At 58.6% G+C, this 21,816-nt stretch overlaps 2 protein-coding genes across 10 annotated transcripts in view; one reads left to right on the top strand and one right to left on the bottom strand.

The window, feature by feature from the left end:
- USP42 (ubiquitin specific peptidase 42) overlaps positions 1–8,664 on the top strand; it is a 77,264-nt gene extending 68,600 nt beyond the window's left edge. For 5 of the 6 annotated variants that reach the window (XM_060649548.3, XM_060649549.3, XM_081791676.1 and 2 more), the window contains 3 exons: positions 133–227; positions 1,773–3,251; positions 4,254–6,341. In XM_060649548.3, the coding sequence (XP_060505531.2) occupies positions 133–227; positions 1,773–3,251; positions 4,254–4,587 (1,908 nt within the window). In that variant the 3' untranslated portion in view covers positions 4,588–6,341. Of the gene's footprint in view, positions 1–132; positions 228–1,772; positions 3,252–4,253; positions 6,342–6,507; positions 6,552–7,653 lie in introns of those variants that run through there. The other variant, XM_060649550.3, reaches the window with a different exon arrangement.
- Positions 8,665–8,851: 187 nt separating this feature from the next.
- The window catches only part of CYTH3 (cytohesin 3), a 175,789-nt gene continuing 162,824 nt past the window's right edge, over positions 8,852–21,816 (bottom strand). For all 4 annotated transcript variants that reach the window (XM_078439720.1, XM_078439719.1, XM_078439721.1 and 1 more), the window contains 8 exons: positions 18,105–18,185; positions 17,151–17,263; positions 16,900–17,048; positions 16,630–16,741; positions 12,343–12,419; positions 12,174–12,245; positions 11,940–12,094; positions 8,852–11,657 (listed from right to left, as the gene is read on the bottom strand). In XM_078439720.1, coding sequence (XP_078295846.1) covers positions 11,585–11,657; positions 11,940–12,094; positions 12,174–12,245; positions 12,343–12,419; positions 16,630–16,741; positions 16,900–17,048; positions 17,151–17,263; positions 18,105–18,185 — 832 coding nt within the window. In that variant the 3' untranslated portion in view covers positions 8,852–11,584. The remainder of the gene's footprint in view (positions 11,658–11,939; positions 12,095–12,173; positions 12,246–12,342; positions 12,420–16,629; positions 16,742–16,899; positions 17,049–17,150; positions 17,264–18,104; positions 18,186–21,816) is intronic.

The following is a 21,816-nucleotide window of genomic DNA, read 5'->3' as shown; positions in this document are numbered from 1 at the left end:
AGCATTTTGGGGGTCAGGCAGGGGGCGGGGGGGAGCTTTGCCTCGACTCTCACGTACAGCCGCTCGCTTGGCTGGATTTCAGGAGGCGCCCGGCGGCTGCTAGAGCTGAGAGAGCTTTGTTTTTTGTTGTAGTCGATGCCCGCTCCCCTGCCCCCTCTCCCGGAAGACAACATCTTAGAGACCTTCAAACTCGGCAGCAAAGTGAAAGGCGCCACCGAAGAGACAAGGTAAGACGATCAACAGCGAGGCAACGAAACCCCGCAGCGGGCGATCATAACCGCGCCCCGGCGGGTACGCTCTGTGAACTCTGCGTGAGCCTTCCCGTGAGCCTTGGGGAACCTGCGTGGACCTTACCGTGAACGATGTGAATAACCTGTAGAATGTGTTAAGTGCCTCTTAGGAAAGAAAAAATTTATCGGGCTGATAATTTTCCCATGAAAACGATGTCCTCGAGGTAACGTTTTCTCCTGCCCAGCCTCGTGTCTCGGCTTAGGGATGTCACAGCCCGCTTCTGAATCGGACACCTAGCACTGACTGTCTCACTTAATCCTTCTAATGACAAACACATGGAAGACTCGTTGAGAGTATAGGGCAGGGCTTCTGGACTCTACCAAGTTGCAAATATTTTGTTATGCTCCTTGTACAATTCTGAAATTGCATTCATAGATGAGAGTGTATCTCCCCATTTAATGTTTTGTTTTTTTAATTGGTGTATTTTTTTAATTTTAATTTTATTAATGTTTATTTTTGAGAGAAAGAGAGACGGAGCACAGCAGGGGAGGGGCAGAGAGAGAGGGAGACACAGAATCCCAAGCAGGCTTCGGGCTCTGAGCTGTCAGCACAGAGCCCGACGCGGGGCCCAGACCCACAGACCGAGAGATCAAGACATGAGCCGAACGTGAGTCGGATGCCCAACCGACTGAGCCACCCAGGCGTCCCTCCAGTTTACCTTAAAGAGGAGACAGCCTGAACCCTCAGTGACTTTGTAATGACTCTCCTGTTGTTTCTCTCCTAGTCTAGCTTAGTTTGCCCCCAAATGTAATGTGTGTGAGGATGGCCGTAGATGGTTGTATAAACACAGCCACGTGTGTATCGTAACCGAGTGGGTGTGTACACGCAGGCTCAAGAATCTCACTGACACGCTGGAGGTAACTTGTCCTGTACTGATCTCATCTGTGTTCTCTCTCCCAGGTATCTTCCCACGAAAAAGTGGGGCCACTGTAGGGTTTTTATTGTTTGCTGCCAACTTGCATTAACCTTGACAGTGCCTCGGGAGCTCTGTAGCAGTCGAGGGCAGAGTTCGTTTACCACAAGAAGGTTTTCTGAAGCCTCCCTGATTGCTCCCGGTTCATAAGTAGTTCAAGGAGCTGTTGGCTCTGTTGGGAGGCAGCAACTCTAGCTCTGAGGCTCAGGAGAGACGCAGGAGGAAAGTCCGAGCCTCCAGCCATCGTCCTGCTTTCCCGATGCCTCATAGGTACTAGGGATTAGAAGTGTATCTGAAGACAGAGGAGCCTAGAACAGCAGAGTTACCGTAGCTGAGAAGCGGGATAGTAGATGAGCCTGATAGGAAGATTTTTATTTTTATTTAATGAGGGAAAGGGAAAATGCCGAAATTTCCAAAATGGAGAAGCCCCATATCGAGTAGAGCCAGGTATGTTAAAGGCATAGATCATTTAGTCAGTGAAGGTCTTGGAAGTTTTTGTCCCCGTGGGCTCTAGAACAATGGAGCCAATGACTGATGTGTCGATTTCTCTGTTTTGCCGGGGCTGCAGTTCACCTGGAGCCGAGGAAGGTCCTGCAGAGGGTCCCGGCGCAGAGCTCGAGCCTGGCAGCCCCTCTCCTGATTCCTGGGAGAAACCAGAGACGCTCACGAGTCTTAGCAGCAAATTAAAGAAGGCCTCGCCACCCTCGGACCCCAGCATCCAATCTACCAAAGAAGAAGTCTCTGAAAACATTGCAGCCAAACCCGAGGAGTTTTCGCCCGGTGCCCACGATCTCTGCGGCAGCACCAGGAACGGCGCGGGGGACGATCCGCTCCCTAAGCCGTGCGGCCCCGGGGATTTAACAGACGACCAGAGCAGACCAGCCCAGGCTGCATCAGGGACGCGCACAGACAGCCCGCGGGCCTCGGCCGCCGTGGAGGCGGCGCAGGGTTCGAGCCCAAGTCCCCCGGCTCGTTCCGAGGGCGCCTGCGAGCACGAGCCCTTCTGCGTCAGCGGAGACAAGCGCGCGGACACGGACACGGAGGGCCCTTGGAAGGGCGCGGGCGCGGCCGCCTCCGACCTCCCCTCCCCCCAAGTAGACACGGGTACAGAGCATCGCTCGGAAGGGGGCCCCGAGCAGAGTCACGGTGAAAAACGTGAAGAGAATAAGGTGGGACAGAAAGTTCCAGATCGCTCTCCGGTTAAGGAAAAAATCAGTATCCTCAGAAGAGTTGACCGAGGACATTACCGCAACCGAAGAGATCGTTCCTCCAGCGGAGAACGCGCGAGGGAGAGCCGGAGCAAGACCGAGGACCGCTACCACCGAAAGCGGCGCTCGTACACGAGGGAGCGGCCCAGGCAGGACCGCTACCGGACGGAGCACTGCGGCGGGAGCCAGCACCACCCCTGCCACGGCGAGCGGGCCAGCCCCGGCGAGCCGCGCTCCCTGGCCAGGTACGGCCACCACCACCCTCGGAGCCGGGGCGGCTCGGAGCAGGAGTGGGGCCGGTACCACCACTCGGAGGGCGAGCACCCCTGGGCCCGGGAGAAGTACTACCCCGAGAAGCTGCGCTGGGACAAGTGCCGGTATTACCACGACAGGTACGCCCTGTACGCGGCGCGGGAGTGGAGGCCCTTCCACGAGCGCCCGTACGACAAGGCGGCCGCGGCCGGCCGGCCCTACCGGGACTGCTACAGGAGCAGGAAGGGCTGCGAGGCGGCCGCTAAGGGGAAGGGTCGGCACCGCTTCAGCCCCCGCGCAGGCCCGCCCCCCGCGCCCCTCCCCTACCCCGAGAAGCACCCCCACGAGAAGATCGCGCCTGGAGCCGAAGCCGACACCTGTGACCTCGCCGGCCGGTTTCACGACCACGAGAACGTCAAGTCGCGGAAACGGAGGTACGACAGCCTGGAAAACGGCGACGGTCGCGGAGAGAAGAGAGCCTGGAGAGGCGCACAGAAGGAGCCTTTAGAAGAGCCGAAAGCGAAGAAGCACAAAAAATCAAAGAAGAAAAAGAAATCCAAAGACAAACACCGAGACCGAGATTCCAGGTGAGGGAGAGGCCGCCGGCGCCCCGTGTCCGCTTCCTGCGCCGCGTCCCCACCTCCGCGGGCCTCGGAGTCCCCTGCCGTAGATCTCTGCGGGCTGTAGCCCCGCTTGTAAGCCGTGTCTTACTTCACGGGATCGGAAAGTGCCTAAAAACCTCTTTTTCCAAAACGGTGCCAGTTTTGGTCCGCGCTCGATAATCCGCGGGAGTAAGTGTGCGGTGGTCTGTACGTGGGAACTTGGGAGTCTCTGACCTCGTAACCGGTGTTCGTAATCTTACTCGGCAGATGTAGTTCCCGTTTTCCTACCCGTTACCGTTTCCTTCCAACTCAGGGACCGCCAGGCGGGCAGGGAGAGGAGGCCACCGTCCCTCGGCGTTTGCCGGCCCGCCGACGGCGCGGGTCCGGGACGAGCACCTGTCGCCCCGGCCTGGTCCGTTCCTCTGGCTCCGTGTCTCAGTTTGCAGTCTAGTTGGGAAGCTTGTTTTTGTATTTTTAAAAAGCTAAACGGGTCAGAGATTGTCTGGAAAATGACTTCTCCGTGACGAGATGCCTGAGCGCGAGCGGCGTTGCTACGCGTCTTAACTAGAGATGTGACGCCTCTCGAGACCGAGACCCCGGGGCAGGATCACCAGGAGCCGTAGGTAGACAGCCGCCCTTACCCGAGGGGGACCTCCCTCCCTCCTCGGTGCCCGAGGCTCCGGGCAAAAGCATTTTTTCCCCTCAGCCACTGGTTTTGGAGAAGTTGGCGAAAGCCTTCCTCTGGACCTGTGGCCGACGGCCTCAGCCCCGGGGCAGAGCGGAAGGCAGGGCGGGTGGGGTCCGGGTTGGTGAATTGACACCCCGGACTTGAAAATCCCCTGCGGGGAGCGCGGCACAGCGTCGGGTAGGCTTCACCGGTGTGTGTGGGTGTGGGTGTGGGGGTGGCGGGTGCAAGGCCAAGGACCGGGCCTCTCCGAGGCGGTTTTGGTTTTGTGGTGGTTTGAGTTGTGGCTTATTCCTCTGCAGGCATCAGCAGGATTCCGATCTTTCGGTCGCGTGCTCTGATGCCGACCTCCACAGACACAAAAAAAAGAAGAAGAAAAAGAAGAGGCACTCGAGGAAATGCGAGGACTTTGTTAAAGACTCAGAGCCACACCCTCCCAAGGCCGCCAGCCGCGAGACTGTTGACCGTTTCCGGAGAACGGACGGCGCTTTCCCCCTCACTGATGGGCTGCCTCTGGAAGGCGTTGGGCCTTTCTGTGAGAAGAGAAAACATTTAAGGATGGGAAGCAGGGATGACAGGTGTCCTCTGTCTGAGTGTGGCCAGGGTAAGAGGCGATACTTGGAATTAAGAATATAGAAAGGATTTCTTGCTGACACGCGGGAAGAGACCCTCGCGTGGCATGAAAGGGCGGACCCTCCGGTAGGAGCCCCGCCGCCCCGGTCCAGCCCCGGCTCCCAGGCGGAGCGCGGGCTTCGGTGGCGCGGTGTGGGGACCCGGAACCGGTCCCTTAGTGCTGATGGAGAACCTCGGTGACGTGGAGCCGGGCTCAGCAGAGCCTCTGTGACGAGGCCGCTGGAGGTGGTGGCTCTGGGGGTGTGTGTGTGTGGCTCCTGAAGGACCAGAACTTCTGTTTCTAAGCCATTTCTGATAGCAACGTTTTCACGGTATTTTCTTTCTTAAACGTCTAGACCTCGGAGTGCGAGCTTAAACTCAGTTCGAGGGCTCGGGTCATCAGGCACATCCGCTGTCGCTGTCGGCCGGCCTCTCTCTCGGGGCACCTGGACTGCGGGGCGCTGGCTCCTGCTGCGCGGCTCCCCCCCAGGCCGGGGGCGCCGCGGGGGCTGGATTCTTACCGCCTGGCGCCGCTGTCTCCGCCCTCTGCCCTCGCACCGCACTTAAAGCCGTCCCCGTCCCTCAATCCGGTTTGTGCGGGTGACCCACGGGCCGGGCGAGGTGTCCCCGCCCGTCCCCGTGTGGCCTGCCAGCTCGGAAAGGCTTTCCGGGTTTTAAATGGCTGGAGGCACCCGAAGGGGAAGACGGTTGTCCTCTGGCCTTTTGTACAAACGGCCCCAGACGCCTGAGGTGTGCTCTTGGGACTTTGATGCGGCGTCTTGGTGACCCAGAGGCCCTTTGGTTGTGTGTTTCGAGGGCAGACCGGTCCCTCCAGTGGGCCCCGGTCAGCGTGGTTGTTGACCGAGGAGGGACAGATGGGCCCCGAGCATGAGGGAGGCAGTGTCCCAGCGGGAGGGACATGGGAGGCCCAGGGCGGAGAAGCGTGGCCATGGCCGGCCAGACGGTGACGCGGGGCCGTTGTCTGCCCTGGGCTTTTTTTAAGGTGTTGATGATACGGAGTTTCAGATCGGTGTCCCGTGACGCTTTTGGTGATTTGGGAAAGGGGCTTGGCCTGGTGAGGGTCGAGTCTCTTCTGACCACCGCCTAGTACTTGGGAGGAAGTGGCGGGCGGCGTCCCAGCCGTTCCGCCTGTTGCTAGACCCTCCCCCCACCTCTCCCCGGCTGCAGGTGCCTGGTGAGGACCACGGTCGGTGGCCGCCAGCACACAGAGGTGGCTCCGGAGGGAAAACGGGTTGAGTGTGAGCCTGAGCCGTTGGCATTTGGGGGCCACACGTGTGTCCCTAGGGGCTGCGATACGCCTCTGTGTCGAGCGGCGGCCCTTTGTGTCCTGGGCGATGGCACTCGAAGGCTGGTGTGCGGCCAGCGCTTCCGGGGAGAGCAGACGGAGGAATCCGTGTGCCTGTCCCATCCTGTCCTCTTCAAGGACAGGGACCACCTGCTTGGCCTTCCATGCCAGACATCCCTGTCTTCTGGCTGAGGATGACAGACCCTGTGGCCCACCTGCCACGTGTCCCCTGTTCCTGGTAACTTGACCCGTCAGACTCCCGTCTTCCGGCCCCACGACACGCTGCCTGGTTTCTTTGGCCTGAGATCTGCTCTCTCCTGCGGGGACAGTGCTGATGGGTGTGGGCGGAGAGGGCCCCGTCCCCACAGGCACGGCTTTCGGTGCATCTCAGCCATCACGGAAGGTCTCGTTTTCAGTAGAAGGCTTGGCGACAGTGCGCGCCGGCTCGTCTCGTCCCCGTCCCGTGCTCGTCCCGTGCTCGTCCCGTGCGGGTCCCGTGCGGGGACGGATTTCGGGCAGCGAGCACCCAGCCGCCGAGAAGGGGTTCTGATTGTAATCACTTGCGCCCACACAGCAGCAGGCACGAAACATTCTGCAAAACCGTCATTAAAATCTCTTTCCTGATCTTTGCTTTCTAGGTGATTGAAAACTTGGCCTCAAAACAAAAAACTCACTAGTTATGGTAAGCGGTTTTCTATCTGTACGTTTCATAATTGCTTGTGGAGGCGCCGCGGGGACGCAGATGAGGAGTCGGGGGCCTCGGGGACCAGGCAGTGGCGCGGGGAGCAGGTGCGGGGGGCTCCCCCAGGCCGGCGCGCCGCGCGGAGCCGCGCTCAGACCTCGGCCCGCCTCCTCGGGTCCGGCCCCGTTTCGCCGGGCGGCGCCACCCGGTTGCCTCCTCCTCCCGTCGTCGTAAGAAAACGAGGGAGGGCGGAAAGCGCCAGGATCCACACAGACGGAGGAGCCCCTTTCCGCCTCCCGGCCCGCCCCGCCGGCCTAGGAGAGCAGCCCCCTGGAATCGCCATCCTACCCGCGGCCACCGGTCCCCGTGCTTCGGGAGCGAGGGGTGGCGGACCCCACGCCGGACACGCTCGCCTGCTGGCGCCCGGCCGGGAGCGCCGAGTCCGCGCGCGCCCCCAGAAATCACAGTGATTTCGGAAGGACTCGGCGTTATCTGAGCGAGGTCGGGGCGCCTCGTGACCGATCGGGACTCGGACGGCGCCCGGCGGGTCGCTCCCGGACCGCGACGCGGCGGCCCGGGGGGGGGGAGAGCAGTGCAGGTCGGCGGCCCGCGTCAGCCGAGGGAGGCGGGAGAGCGTGCCCTTCTCTCCGGAGAGGGGACGTCGTCCCGTGCGGCTCCCAGGCCGCAGGGGGGATTTGAAACGGATCTCGCTGAAGTGTCTGCGGAGGATTAACGTGCAGTTAACTAACCCGCTCAGTCCGTGTGTCTTAAGGAAAAGACCGAAGCCTGATTAAGGACTCGGGCTCTTCTCTAGCGAGAGGGGATTTAAGGCCGGAGAGGATCAGCGGCAGCCGGGCTCCGGCCCAGCAGGTGGCTCCCTCCGCACGTCCGTCCGGAACAGCCCGCTTCCTTCTCCGCCCTTCCGGAAGGCAGAGGGCCCGCGGTCGGGAAGAAGCGCTTCCCCAGGGAGCCCGGACGGTGCGGGAAGGAAGGCAGGCCGCGACTGGGGTGGTGGCGGGGGAGCCGCCCCGCCGCCCGCCGCCCGCCCCCCGCCGCCCCGGGAGGTACTAACGCCCGCTGCTTGCCGCCTCTTGTCTTTCAGATTCAGCGTGTTCAACAGAAGCCATCCCCAACCCAGCTTAAATTATAAATGTAGAAATAACTCTGTTCAAATCTGCGTGGTGCTTCTTTAGTAAATACTGTACAGATTTTACCATGGAGGACTTTTTTTTAGTTTTTACCTTTTCTTAACTCCCCTTATTCCAAACGGACGAACCCTTTCTACAACTGCTGACCGTTGTAAACAGCGTGTACATAGATCCCACGGACAGTGACGCCCTGGACTGGAACATCTCAATGCTGCTTAATCAGACTCAGGTGGACTGCTCGCATTCCATGGAAAAGCTCCTGCAAGCCAGACCTCCGGTGCGAGAGCAGCCGGGAAACCATGGAATTAGTAAAAGTACAAACAAACTGACAGTGTGTATATTTAATTTAAAGACTTATTTAAAGATTCACGAGCTCTCGACTAGACTTGGGAGCAGTCTGTTTTCTGTAATGTCTGATACTAGAAACTAATTCGCTTCATATTTTAGTTGTATTCAAGATTTGAAAATGTATTTTATAGACAAGTTCTGTTTTTGAACTTTGTGGAACTATTCCAATCGATTTACCAGTTATGATGAGTATTTACATTATGAATGTATAATCCAAACATTATTTGTAAAGCCTCCAGTATGTTTTTATTACTTAACACTTTTTTATACAGTGTCTCTTGTCTTGACTATGATATTGGAGTCTGAGTTGTCAGCTTGGTCCCTTAAAGTTTCTAGTTACAGACAAAATCATACTGTGATTTTATTTTTAATATGGATATGCTATCAAACTGTGATACACTTATAATTCACTGGTCCTGCATCAGGAGACGGAGTGGGGAAAACTGTATTTAATACAGTTTGTATCTGAATAATCTGTATGGTTTATACAGTTTGTGTTGTTCAGAGATGTCTAAAGTTTGATCTTTGTTTTTTTAAAGATTAAAAAAAAGCACTCGCCCCACTGTAAATACACAGCATGTAAAGTTTATATAGTATATAAATGGCAGCAAATTCAACACCTTGTGTCCTCTTCTTTACCGCTGTTTTCCCCGTTTGCTCAGCAGACCCTTCTCACCTGTTCCAGAAGCGTCTGGAGCCCAAGCCGCCCCCTCCCCTCCCCGCCTTCCTGGGCCTGGAGGGAGGGGCGGGGAGCAGGCCGCCGGACCCCACAATCTCTTTTCAAGAACCAAGTCCCAGACGGTCTTGTCCGAACAACGCCTTTTTTTATTTTGTGAACACGGTATTTGCAATTTGACGGCCATACACCCTCCAATGATACAACAAAATATCGATGACGGGGTATTTCTTCATGCAGGTTGTGAGGGTATATACACTGAATAACAAACACTCCGGAAATCTCTATGTACATTATTTACATATTAACTATATTTACCGTAAATAGAAATGCCTAAGAAAAAATAAGAAAATGGGAAGTCACAACATGTGGTTTCCGGTCTACAACAGACCTAACTTCTCCGCAAAGCACATCTCTATAGATCTATGCATTTTAACTTTTAAAAATATGCATTGCTTTGTATGAAGCATTAAATGCTGCTTCATCTATAAATAGCTCCTATTTTGACTCCGTTTGGTACCACGTTAGACCGTTCCAGGATGTGCCGCGATCCCGAAGACACTGACGCTCGCCTGGGTGAGGGTAAACGGAGGCCGGCGGGGCCGTGGCAGCCGCGGTCTTCGGCCCAGAGCACCCCCTTCTCCGCCTCCCGCCCCTGGTCTCCGGAGGGAAGCTTGTCTTTGGCCAGAGTTGGGACTAAAATGCTAGCACTGGGAGGACGTGGGGGCAGGGAGGAGAGACGCGGCCACCGGCCCGCCTGACGGCGTAGCGGGGTGGCCGCCGGCCTGCCCCGCGTTAATACTGCCACGCAAAACCCGGAGTTAGAGATCTCACGGAACACTGACAGCAAGTGACAGATTCTAAGCACCACGGCCTCCGCACGGTTCCCGGGAAAAGAGCCATCACGCGAGGCTCCTTCACCGGCGACCGGAGAATTCCTACAGGGGTTTCCCAAAGCTCGCTTCTCCCAACCCTACCGAGGCCAAACCCCGAAGACCGAAAGCCTGTATCCCCAGGGGCCTACCCGGGGCCGAGAGAGGGAGCGCAGCCCCCGCCCCAACCACTGATCCCTCGGCGCCCTGGGCAGCCCGGGAGAGGGGCGGGCGGCCCCACTGGTCGGCGACGGTGGGGGCGGCGGGCGCGTGCTCCGGGCGCCATCGGCTTTCGTGGAAGACTGGAGGCCAGAGTTGCATATATGCCAGCCAGGCATCTCAAGAATGCGGACTCGCCTTTCTCCAAAACTAAAGTTTCGAATTTGAGGTATCGGGACGGTAACAAAGCCTAAAAGCTCGGGAAGGAAACAAAAAATCAGTTTGAGGCGTGTCAGAGAGGCCCGGGCCCAGACCCCTTTGCATCCAGCGTGACTTAAAGCTACGTCAAGGTCAGTGGTGCCGAGGCCAGGGGCCCACGGCCAGTGTCAGCACCAAGGCAACTCGCAGAGCAGTTACTTCTACTTAAAATCTTCACGTAGGTGCCGACGGTCCGGTCCGAGGTCTGCTTTCTGTGACTTTCATTTTGCACATGACAGCTCGTGACCTCTAAAGGGCACAGACACGGGGACCCACCGCCGGAATGTGGCCAAGAGGGTCCCGGCAGCATCCGTCACCGGCCCCGCCCGGAAGAGGCAGAGGCACCGCCCCAGCGCCCAGCGGCGCCCCCGGCCGGCTCTGAGCCCCGTCCTCCCTCGGGCAGACGTCCTGAGCACCTGTTAGATCATCGGCAGCCTGACAACCGTCTGATTGTGGATCTTCTTAAGTTCCACCACCAGCGTGCATCTGGGCTTTCACGCTATTTACAGGAGACCCTAAGTGCCACGCACCTTCATCCCACAGCGCGCCCCTTCCGTCCTCATGGCAAGAGATTAAAGTCTCTAAAAACGAGGAGTAAGATCTGCTCTGGTTACTCGTCTATTCATTATGCTAAGAGATCTGGTCAAACTAGTAGGTCAGTAAAAGAAGTATCTGTTTTGCCGAAAGGTTTTAAATAGTGAAGACCGGTCCGTCAGTCTGAACCACGCACGGTTCCACTGAGCCACACGCAACTGCTGGTTGGGGGGCCAAAGTCCCACAGCGGCGGTCTCACGGGGCTCAACACACCCCCTGTGTGTGACCGCGGCCACAGGATTCACACCCAGAACCAGCACTTACATTGTAACAATTGGCCTTTTTAGAAAGTATCTGTGGGGCCACAGAGTCTGAGCTGATGACGAGTCCCCCGGGATCTGGCCACCTGGAGCCCGGCCCCTGCCCAGAAACGTCCCTCCACCCCGAGGACCACCACGAAAGCACCCCACATGGCCGCCCACGCCCCCCCACGCAGGGCGGCAGGTGCACGTATAGACGACTTCTTCAGTGCACAGTATATACTTGCGTCCACGAGTTACATTTATAGCTGCCATTCTAAAAATACTAGTGTTAGAAAGTAAGTATCCTTCGTTATAATTTCAGAGTATAAAAAGGCATATAAAAGCTATAATCCTATATATCTGAGAAAAAACTCTGAATAAAAAAGTGGTAGCGTTTCCTTTCTTGTTCAGATATAAAACAGCGGCTTCTGGAACGGCGAACGCTGCCACGGGTGAGCCAAGGGCGGCACGACTGGCACGAGGTTCCCTCGAAGGAGCCGGCAGGCGCCACCGCGGGCTGGGACCGGGAGAAGGGCATCTGGACATCGGCCGCCGCGCACAGAAGGCTCCTCGGGGCTCGGGGCGGCGCTCCCACTGCGCACGCGCCGTCTCCAGAGAGGAGGCGGGAGACCGAAGCGGGGCCGGCGGCGCTGGGGGGGTCGGGGGAGGCTCCCAGTCACTTTCCGTCGTCGTGGAGTCTTGGCTTCTGTTTTCACCGGTTCGGGCCAGGAAAGATCTATTTCTTATTGGCAATCCTCCTCTTCCTCGTGGCCAACATGTCATAGAAAGGATCCCTGCTGATGCTCGCTCTGGGGGGGGGGGAAGGGGGGGCGGGGGAGGAAACCCTCAGGTGGGAAGCAGGCCCCCGCAGCCCTCCAGGCAGAGCGGGCTCGAGCCTCCGCGTCTCTGCGGGCACAGGGCGGGCCCTGCCCTCGGAAGCGCGCGTGCACGCGTACACACGTGCGTGCCCTCCCACAGATGCGTGCGCGCACGTGCACGCCCGCCCACGCACGCACGCGCAGGCGTACGGACGTGCGCGCTCGCGCACCGCGAGGACGCGGAGCCTTCGGGCTCGAGCGGGGCCGGCGCACCTGATGGACTTCATCCACTCCTCCTTCTCCTCGGGGCTCGGGGCGGAGATCCGGTACACCACGTGGTTGCCCTCCACCACCCGGCCGTCCGCCTCCGTTTTGCAGGCCTTGATGACCTGGCCTTTGTGGCTCGGGTTGTAAAGCTCGAAACAGTTCTGGCGAGACAGGCAGAGGGCCGTCAGCGCGCGCGGGGGGCGGCCGCCGGGCCGAGGCGCCAAGGGCAGGGCCGCTTACCGGTTTGCGCGGGTCTTCCACCTCCCTGATGCTGAGGTTTTCCAGGGGGATGATCCCCCTGGGCTCCTTGTCCTACGAGAGAAGAGCGCACAGCCAGCCTCGCTCGCCCCTGGAGCCCGGCGCAGGGGCCGGGGGGCACGGAGGGCGGGCGGCCCCGCCCGGTACTCACCGTCGTGTACTCGAAGTAGTAGAGGCAGTTGTCGGTCAGGATGAACCAGCGCCGCTTCCAGGTCTTCACCCGCCCTCCTAAAAGCGGAAGGAGCTCGTGAGCCAGGGCCCGGGGCGGGCACACGACCCGAGGCCTACAAATACCCATTTTCACAAATGCCATCGGGAGCCGGGCCTGGCCTTTAGTTTCCTTCCTGGTGAACCTGTTCGGCACTCCGCCCAACGCTCGGCCACGTCCTGGCCAAGCCGTGAGGCCGGGGGCCCTGCAGGCCCCTCTCGGCCGGCTGGCGACAGGAGGGCGCGGCGTGCTGCTGGGGGCCCCGCATGCACCCCCACCGTGGCCCCCTGGGCCGCCTAGGTAACTCAAGTGCATTCCAAACCTGCTTTCGGGAAAAGTTAGTCATGATGAATGGGCTGGAAATGACAAGATGAAGTCAGTGCGGCTCCCCGGGGCCTGACCAGGACGTAATCCCATTACCTCAGGGCTCTGGTGGCCCTGGGATCCATCAACATCAATTACTCCTCGGTCCAGGGAATTATTAGATTGAATTAATCTCTTAACAAGATACGGGGCGCATGTGAAGCGCGCGCGCGCGCGCACACACACACACACACACACACACACACACACACACACACCATCTATCTGCACCTACTTTCCTTTCACTATGGAAAAGTCCTTTTTTTACCCTTAAATATTTGGCACGAACTGGCTTCAATTTCTAGCCCTTACTTTTGACATGAAGTTAAAAAAACAAAACCTGAGAGAAGACGACGCACGTGGTAACAGACTCAAGCAATCCAGGGGCACAAGAAGCGACCCTCCCTGCCCGGTCACTCCCCAAGGTGACAGCCAAGGTCTAGCTCACCACCTCTATCTGGGTGAGTGCCAAGAGGGCTGAGGGACACAGGCATGGAGACAGGACAAGGGGATCACAGGGTGGGGGGCGCGGGCGTGGAAGGACAGGAAAGGACACTTGCCAGCTCCCAGGTCCTCCTGGGGCTGAGGCAAGAGAGCGTCCTGGCCCTGGTGTGGGCAGAAACCCCGGCAGACAAGACACCACCCGCTGTGCGGGGAGAGTCAGGGCCGCTGGCCAGGCCCTCGGGAGACCCCTCCGGGGTCCCTCACCCCCTGCCTCACCAGTCAGACACCTGACCTCCTCCCGACGGCCTCAGGCAGGCTGGCTGCATGGGGCACGCCGGGCACAGTGGAGGAAGCTGCAGCCGAGCGGGGAAGGAAGGGCCAGCTGCTGCTCCCCCCAACCCCCGGCAGACACCCCCCAGCTCCACGCCCCCCCCCCCCTTGGGTCCCTGTCTGGAGGATCTGACCGTGTGCCGCACCCAGGCCCTTCCTTCAGGTCACACCGTGCTGGCCTGAGCCCCGACACTCTCGCCAGCACCTGCCGTCCACTGAGCCTCACGAGCACATTCTTGGCGAATCCTCCCAGGGGCTCCCCGTGCTGTCCATCTGTCCGGTGCCCCCTCTTCTCTGCGCTCCCGCCACTGGGTCGCTAGGTGGCGGCCTATGTGTTCTGCTCACCCTGAGCCCCTTTCGGCGACCCCGTGAACCACCCCCCCTCCCCAGGAGAAGCGGCTTTGCCAGGAAGGCTTCTCAGCATTTTGCCCCTGGGCTCCTACCCTGCTGCTCCTGGGGTTCAGTGGCACGTCTTGGGAAGCCCGATCCCTAGTCCAGTTCTCCTGGCCAAGGGGCCTCCCAGCCCCATCCCAGGTACCCGTACAGCACAGACAGCAGGCTGGCGTCACACCCCTGGGCTCAGAGATTTGGCTGCAGGGAACAGACAGGCTCTGCTTCTGTGTTGCTGGCTGAGTTTCGGGAGACAGGGACACATACCACACCACGCACGCCCGCAAAAGGAGCCTGGCTTCCCCACCCCGTGAACCTCCTCCTAGTTCCATGGCCGTTCCCAGGCACACGCACACGCACACCCTGCAACACACACTTCACGTGACAGTTCAGCTCTGATCCGCGTTCCTGTGTTTTCAACACAACCGACCCGTTCTCAAAGCTCGGTGACTATGAGGCACTTCGCTGATCCGTAAGCAACACTACAGTGTTCCTACGCTCCCGCAAAACATCCAGGCCTTTCAAAAGTGCCACCCGCCCTAAGACTACGTTTATGACGAGAAACAATGAAGTAAGGTCAGGCGGTGACCTCCGTCCGGATTTGCGTGGGTGCACGGAGCACACATTTCCTACGCCCGTGCTGTAGGCCTGTGGCCAAGCGCCTCCGGGTCCGGGCCTAGGTCTGCCCTGTGCTGGGTGGGGGCCCAGAGCCGAGCGCAGCAAGAGCACCCTGGCCAAACCAACGCATCTTCAGCATCGGCTTCCAGATTGACTGCTTTCTTGGCCCTCAGAGCCCAACACCAGCCACTGTCCCTGGTGGCCAGGCCAGCGTCAGAACTGCTGGGAGCCAGCCCACGGGCAGGACTGTGTGTGGGCCCCAGCAGCTCCGGGGACACCAGTCCCCTGCAAAGTCCACCTTCTGGCTGCAGCTCTGCCAACAGAGGGGCCGTCCGGGACGGGGAGGCAGCAGCGGGCTTGCTGTGCGTCCGGAGAGGGGGCTCCCGGGCAGTCTCTCGGCTGGCCGGTGGGTGACCAATCACCACTAGCTCAGTGACTGCGGGACCACCCCCTCTCACGCATGCGCACACGGCGGTGGAGCGCGGAAGGAGCAGGCTGCCCGGGGCTCCTCGGCACCCACTCAGCACCCGGCTGGCTCTATCCCCTAAGGGTGCTCTGGACGCCGGTTCTGTGGCCCGATTAGATGAGTAGCCAGGACACAGGCTGGGGTGCGAGCCCTGGTGTGCCTTTATGCCCGTCGTTTTGTTCTGTCTTTAGAAGCAGGTCTGTCTCCCACGGGTGCTGAGGCCACACCAGCTGCTGGGCGGGCTTGTGCCGTCACTGCCCTTCGAGGGGCGTTCCCTGGCAACGCAGGGCCGGGAGGGGCCCGGGTGCTGCTGCGGGGGTTTTGGACACGTCCCTGCTCTGGCCTCCCCTGGGGGCCCCAGAACTGATATGACCAGAGAGTCAGATGCATCTCAGAGGGGGCTCAGGCCTTCAGGTCCACGGCTATGGCTCTGGGTTTCTAGGCCAAGGTCCAGAACTCTCCCAAACCTCAGCACAGCCAGAGAAAAGTCAGAGCAAGACCCCAAATCAGAACGGCGGAGCCACGGCCTTCACAGGCCTTCACGCCTCTTTACCCTCCCCTTGATTAAAACCACAAAATCGCCGGACTTCTCTCAAGCCTGGTATCCTACAATGTGCTCTCAGAGTGCCCGGATGACGTACAGTTGTGACGTGTCACAGAAAGGCCAGGATCCCACCCCACCCCGCCCAGTGTAAAAATAAAACAAAAAAACCCTCCTACCAATTTCTAAAATTGCCCAGAAAATATCAACGCTATTCTATTTCTGTGTCAATGGTTAGGAATCCTTTTGACCATCCCCAGGCCCTGTCCAGGGGTGGTGCAGACATGCGCTGTTTGGTTAGTATGAGAGGCACCCGGTGAGGCACGAAATTGGAGATGACCAGCAGGCTCGTGGCCGCTCGGGCCCTAAAGACACAGAGGGGCAAGCTCGTTCCCACGTGGCATTCCCCATGCGCTCCCGGGCGCAGAAAGGCTGGCATTCCGGCCACCCCAGGGCTGTGGGTGTCACATTCACTGCACCCTGCATGACGCTAACCCCAGCAAGTCCAAAGCCACATGGGTCAGATGAATGGCAGCCACAAATCAAAGCTTCACACAGACCAACGGGGGAGAGAGAACGAGAGAGGAGTGAGCAGCTAGGGGAGGGCAGGAAGCCACTGGGTACGTACCTCCTAACGCAGAACAAGCAGGGACAGCCCGTCACAGAACAGAAAGGTGGGAGCCACAGGCAGAAGGAAAACAAGAAGGCACATTTAAACCACGCATCAAAAATCAGCCACACCAAACCAAGAGAGAGGCACGCAGGTTCTCGCAGGAAATGCACCTGCATCTGGTGCAGAAAACTGCCTTGGGTGTATCTGGATGCTAACTGAGCAGTTTTCTGGGACGCTCGTGCAGCCCGGGCGTTATTCTCCGCCGTGGACACGGACAGGATGGCCTCGTGCGGACAGGGCGGGGCTCAAAGCGGCAGCCATCGAGTCTGGGGCGAGCGGCCGGCCGCCGCGGGCGGACTTGGCCCATCGGCCTTCGCCTTTAACGTTTCTGCCTTTGGTCGGGGGCCTTGGCTGCCGAGGGCTGGGGGCTCCGAGCGCGGGTCCCGCCCGCCGGCCGCCACTCACCCAGCTTCAGGAGCCAGCCCTCGCGGTCGGGGTTGAAGAACGTGTGCGTCAGGTCGTTGCCGTCGTCCTCCGGGATCTTAAACGGCTCGTTCTTGATGCTCTCGTACAGGTTCTATGAGGAACACAGGCCACGGGGAGCTCAGGGATGCGGGCGGGGGAGAAAGGGCCCATCTGCACCATGTCCCCAAGGGTGGCAGGCACCGGGCTTGGTGGAGTGAGGGCCAGTGCGGGGCCCAGAAGCGGGGGGGGGCCCGGGAGGGGGGGGCTCACCCGCAGCAGCTCCTCTGGGAGGTCTCCTCCCTCGTTGATGCCGCGGTTCATGGTGACGAAGCGCTCGGCTGTGGGCTTGTCCCGCACGTTGTGGTTGTGGAGGCTGGTGTTGAGCATGATGATGGCGAAGGACAGCACGTAGCAGGTGTCTGAAAGAGGGCAGAGGGCGCAGGGGCGCTCAGCCGTCCGCCAGGCCAGCGGGGCCTGGGCAGAGGGCTCTGGTGGGGCGCCGGGACCCGGCCCTCACCGACCTGTGGACTGGAAGACGCCCGGGTTGCACAGGCAGTAGCGGGACGCGAACGCCTCCATCATGCGGTCGATTTTCTGAGCCTCACCCGGAAGTCGGAAGCTCCACAGGAACTGCCTGCGGAGAAATGGACAGGAGGGGGCGATGGCGTTTCCACAGTAAGGTTGCTGGGTGCGGGGACACAGGACAGCAGGGCAACCGGCAGAGGGACCTGGGGCGCTGGGGGCAGCCCGGCACCACTCACTACAGGGCCGGCTGGCATCCCCACCCGGAAGCCCCAGCTCTAGGCCCGTGACTGACCAGCTGGAGCCAGACCCGACGGAGCCTGTGTGGCCCTGGCTCAGCGCACAGCCATCGGAGCCCCCGCGGGGGGTACCGGAGAAGGAAACGGATGCTGTCGGTGCTGCAGAAGAGCGGAGTGTACGGGATGGTGCCTCAAGGGCACAACCAGAGGGATGGCCGGGCACTTCCACAGCAGCGGCCAGCGTGGCTCAGGGCCACGCAGGAGTGTCTGAGGGCCATCCTCCCCCACTCAGCCTGATACGCAGTGACACCTGGCTTTACCGGGACAAGACAGGGACCAGGGGGCCGCCTCTGATGGCTGAGCATCCACAGGTTTGCTGTCACACCTGGGGGGGGGGGGGCACGCGCAGGGAAGGCACCCACGAGGCTGCTGATTTAGACCAAATGCAGCAGGAAGCGGGCCTGTACCCAGGTGGCACAGAGACTGAGTCGCAGAGCTTTCTGGGAAGAAAGCGCGCACCTGACTAGTCAAATACCAGGGGAGAGCACAGAAGAGCAAAGGGGCTGGGGACAGAGTGCACACCGGTGGTCCCACCAGGGCAGGCACCAGCTGGGTCCGAGAGTGCCTGTCGCGGGCCTCTGTGCTGTGAGCACCCGGCCTCTGGCTGCAGCTGCCCCCCACCTTCTTGAGAACAGCCGATGCTCCAACACTTACCTTAAGGCTTGGACGAGGTTCAGATCAGCAAACTCATGGAGCTCGACAAACGCTTGAAGAACTTTAATGTTGAAATCGTCCCTGGGAAAGAAAGCAAATGCGGTCCGAGGCCACTGCACAGGATTTCAATCCTTTCAAAAGGAAGACATTTCCTACGGCAAATGTTTGTGGTTTTTCATGCCGCGTAACTCAGAGTTAGGATCGGCGTGACCGCACGTCTGGTCTCAGGCTTCGGGCAGAGGGGACTCGACAGGACATTAGTTTACATCCCAGTCAGTGCGGCCAGGGTAGGGAGGCCATCGGGACACCCCAGGCGGCTGCCACAGCCATGCCCAGGCCCTGCGGCAGCACAGGGCCCAAAGGGCAGGATGCACATGGGCTCCTGAGTTTCCTGAGCAGTGGCCTCAGACAGCGTCCGTGCTTCACAGGTGGGCCGAGGGGGCCCAGTACCGGGTCCGAAGCCGGGTCAGTTTGGAAGAGCTTTTAAAACCAAACTAAGCGCGAGAATAAAGGGCCTGAACTTTTACATAAACGTGAAAGAGGCCAACAATGTGCTTCGCTGGGACTGGGATTTCACTCCACACTGCTTCCCCAGGTTATGGTCACAAGGGACAGTAAGGACACCTCAGGCAGAGAAACGCTGTAGCTGCCACAGGGCAGTGTGGCCTCGGCAAGGCCGCAGCCACAAGTCAGGGGTCCGCCTTCCCCTTGGAGATGCCAGGCCAGTGCGCCATCCGTCAACCACAAGGAATGGCTGTGGTTCAGCGCCACGGGCAAAGGGAACCCCGGCAGCCACCCGCAGGGCTGCGCGGGGCACAGGCTCAGAGCACTTTACCCTCCTTTCCCTGAGCTCAGCAGCCGGCCGGGGGGGGAAGCTGCTGAGGCCGTGGGGTCCTGCGCACATGGGGCACTGATGGAGCGCCCCAGGAAGCAGCGGCCTCACGGCCCATGAGCACCAGTGACAAAGCCCGGGGAGCAGGCCCAACACCACAGGGGTTGGCCAATGGCCTGATGAGATGGCACCAGGGCGCCAGAAAGGGCGCGGTCCCGATGGGAGCACCCCAGGAATGGCAGCAGGCAGCCAGGTTAGAGCCACAAGGGCCTGCGTTAAAGGCAAGCCCCCACCCGCTGTCCCAACGCCTGCCTCTTGGCAAGAGGACAGCTGGGTTATCACACGCCCCCAGGGAAGGAGCTGGGGGCCTCCAGACCCGAGGGCGGGACCAGAGAGGGCAATCAAGCCCTACTCCAGCTGCCTATTTGTCCTCCCTCGAGGGGCGCTCCTGAGGCTCAGTCCTGGGTCTACTCTTCAGCTCCAGCCACACTCCCCATGGATTTAAACACCACCTCTGAGCCAGCCACGCTGGGTCTTCTGTCTCCTGCGGGCCCCTTCTCTGAACCTTCCACCTGGATGCCCCCCACCCAGGCCCCCAAGGGGTCAACCGGCCCCAGTGACCACGCCCACGGCTGCTGCTGGTCTCTGTTGATGGTGGCTCCACCGCCAGAACTTCCCGCCAGCTCGATCTCAAACCCAGCTCGACCTCAAACCCGGAACCTGAGCACTTCTCACCCCGACCCCACCGCCGACCCCGCTCCCCCAAGCCTGGTGGGGGCCACTCCCTGCTGGCCCCACTGCTTCTGCTGTTGCTCACCCACCACTCAACAGTCTATTCCAGAGTGGTCGGCTCGAGTTGTGACTCAGACCACGTCCTTCCCCGTCCCCCCAGGAATGGACAGAGGGCACCATCGTCACCCTGAGAACCTCTGTCACCCTCCCCCTCCCTCTGTTCCAGCCACACGGCCCCAAACACACGAGGAAAGGCACGCTCCCACCCGTGACCCTCTGCCTGTCCTGCTGGCCTCCAACACTTGCCTGCAGAGCACCCTCGTCCCCCCTCTGCCCTTGCACAAACATCATGTTGTCAATGACAGGACCCTGACCAGCCTATCACAACCGGCTACTAACACCCCTACCTCAGCTCACCCAAAGCCCTTATGCGCCTCTACTCCGCCCCATCACCTTCCAACAAAGGACAGAAACGGTTTTCGTATTTATTATGCTTATCACGTAATGCCTGTATCGTTCTGGCAGATTACAGCTTCCCGAGTGGGCGAATGTTTTTTTTTTTTTTTTTTTTTTTTAAACACAACCCATGGGCCTAAAACAGAGCCTGGCACAGACTCAGAACTTCGCATTTTTTGGAACTCAAATCCTGCAGGCACTCAGTATTTGTAGACTACAGGAAATTGCCAGACCGCGCTTCACACAAGTTCTGCAGTTAATCTCACATGCCTGCCAGAGAGCGGCGGAGAGCTCAGACTCAGGCCCTCACGGAAGCTGAGATTCAAGGAGGTGCCACAATCCCTGGGTCACTCATCAGGTTTTGTGGTTTGGTTCAGTTTTTGTCCTTTTTAGCAGCTCCATTCAAACCTAATTCCCACTCCATACAACTGTCCAATCCCAAGGGTACCATTCGATGGTTTCAAGTGTATCTGTGCAACCATCACCACAATCCATTCCTGAATACTTTTAACACCCCAAAAAGAAACCCCAGCCCCTTCTCCTCGCCCTCTGCCAGCCCCAGGCAACCACTGGTCTGCTCTTTGTCTGTGTGAATTCACCTCTTCTGAGCGCTCCACATAAACGGAGGAACACAATATGTGGTCTTCGTGACTGGCTTCTTTTACGATCTTAGTGTGTTCGTCCAGACTGCGGCACGCATCAGGCCTCTGCTTCTCCTCGCTGCCACGTAATACCCCACTGTATGGACATACCACATCGTGTTCGTCCGTCAGCTGAGGGATATCTGAGTTGATGGATCTGAACGGTTTCCACTCTTTGGCTATCAAGAATTAGGTGGCTATGAACATTTGTGCACAAGCATTTGTGCACACATACGTTTTTATTTCTCTTGGGTATAAACCCGGGTCACATGGTGACTTTAGTATTTTCAGGAAGTGCCACAGCCACTTTTTATCCAACTGGCAGCATATGACTGATTTCTCCACATCCTTGGCAACATTTTTTTTTTAACGTATGCTTATTTTTGAGAGAGGGGCACAGCGCAAACAGGGGAGTGGCAGAGAGAAAGAGGGAGACACAGAATCTTAACGGTCTTTTAAAATTATTATTATAGACACCCCAGTAGATGTCAAGCAGTATCCCACTGTGGTTTTGATCTGCAGCTCCCTGACAGCTAATGATGTTGACCATCCCATCATGTGCTTATTTAGCCATTCTCCTTATGACCTTATCATAAACTGATTTATGGATCCTCTTGGGAGAAACATCTATTCAGAGACTTTGCTCATTTTATAACTGTCTTTTTGTTATTGAGTGGTTAAGACTTCTTCATATATTCTGGATAGAAGTCTTTATCAGATTTATACATGATTTATAAAAAAATTTCTCCCATTCTGTGGGCTGCCTCTTCACATTCTTGATGAGGTCCTATGAAGCACAAGAGTTTTCAAGTTTGAGGATATCCATTTTATCTATATTTTTCTTTTGCTGTTTGTGTTTTTGGAGTCACATCTAAGAAACTCTTGCCTAATCCAAAGTCACAAAAATTTACCCCTATGTTTTCCTCTAAGCGTTCTATAGTTTTCCTTATGTGTAGGTCTTTGATCCATTTTAATTTTTGCGTACGGTGAGTGGTCCAGTAATATTCTTCCCCACGTGGACATCCAGTTGTATCAGACCATTGGTTGAAAA

Source organism: Panthera onca, chromosome E3, assembly GCF_046562875.1.
Source record: "Panthera onca isolate mPanOnc1 chromosome E3, mPanOnc1 haplotype 2, whole genome shotgun sequence".
Classification (NCBI taxonomy): Eukaryota; Metazoa; Chordata; class Mammalia; order Carnivora; family Felidae; genus Panthera; species Panthera onca.
The sequence above is the reverse complement of the archived record's forward strand: the minus strand, read 5'-3'. Positions and strand labels throughout refer to the sequence as shown.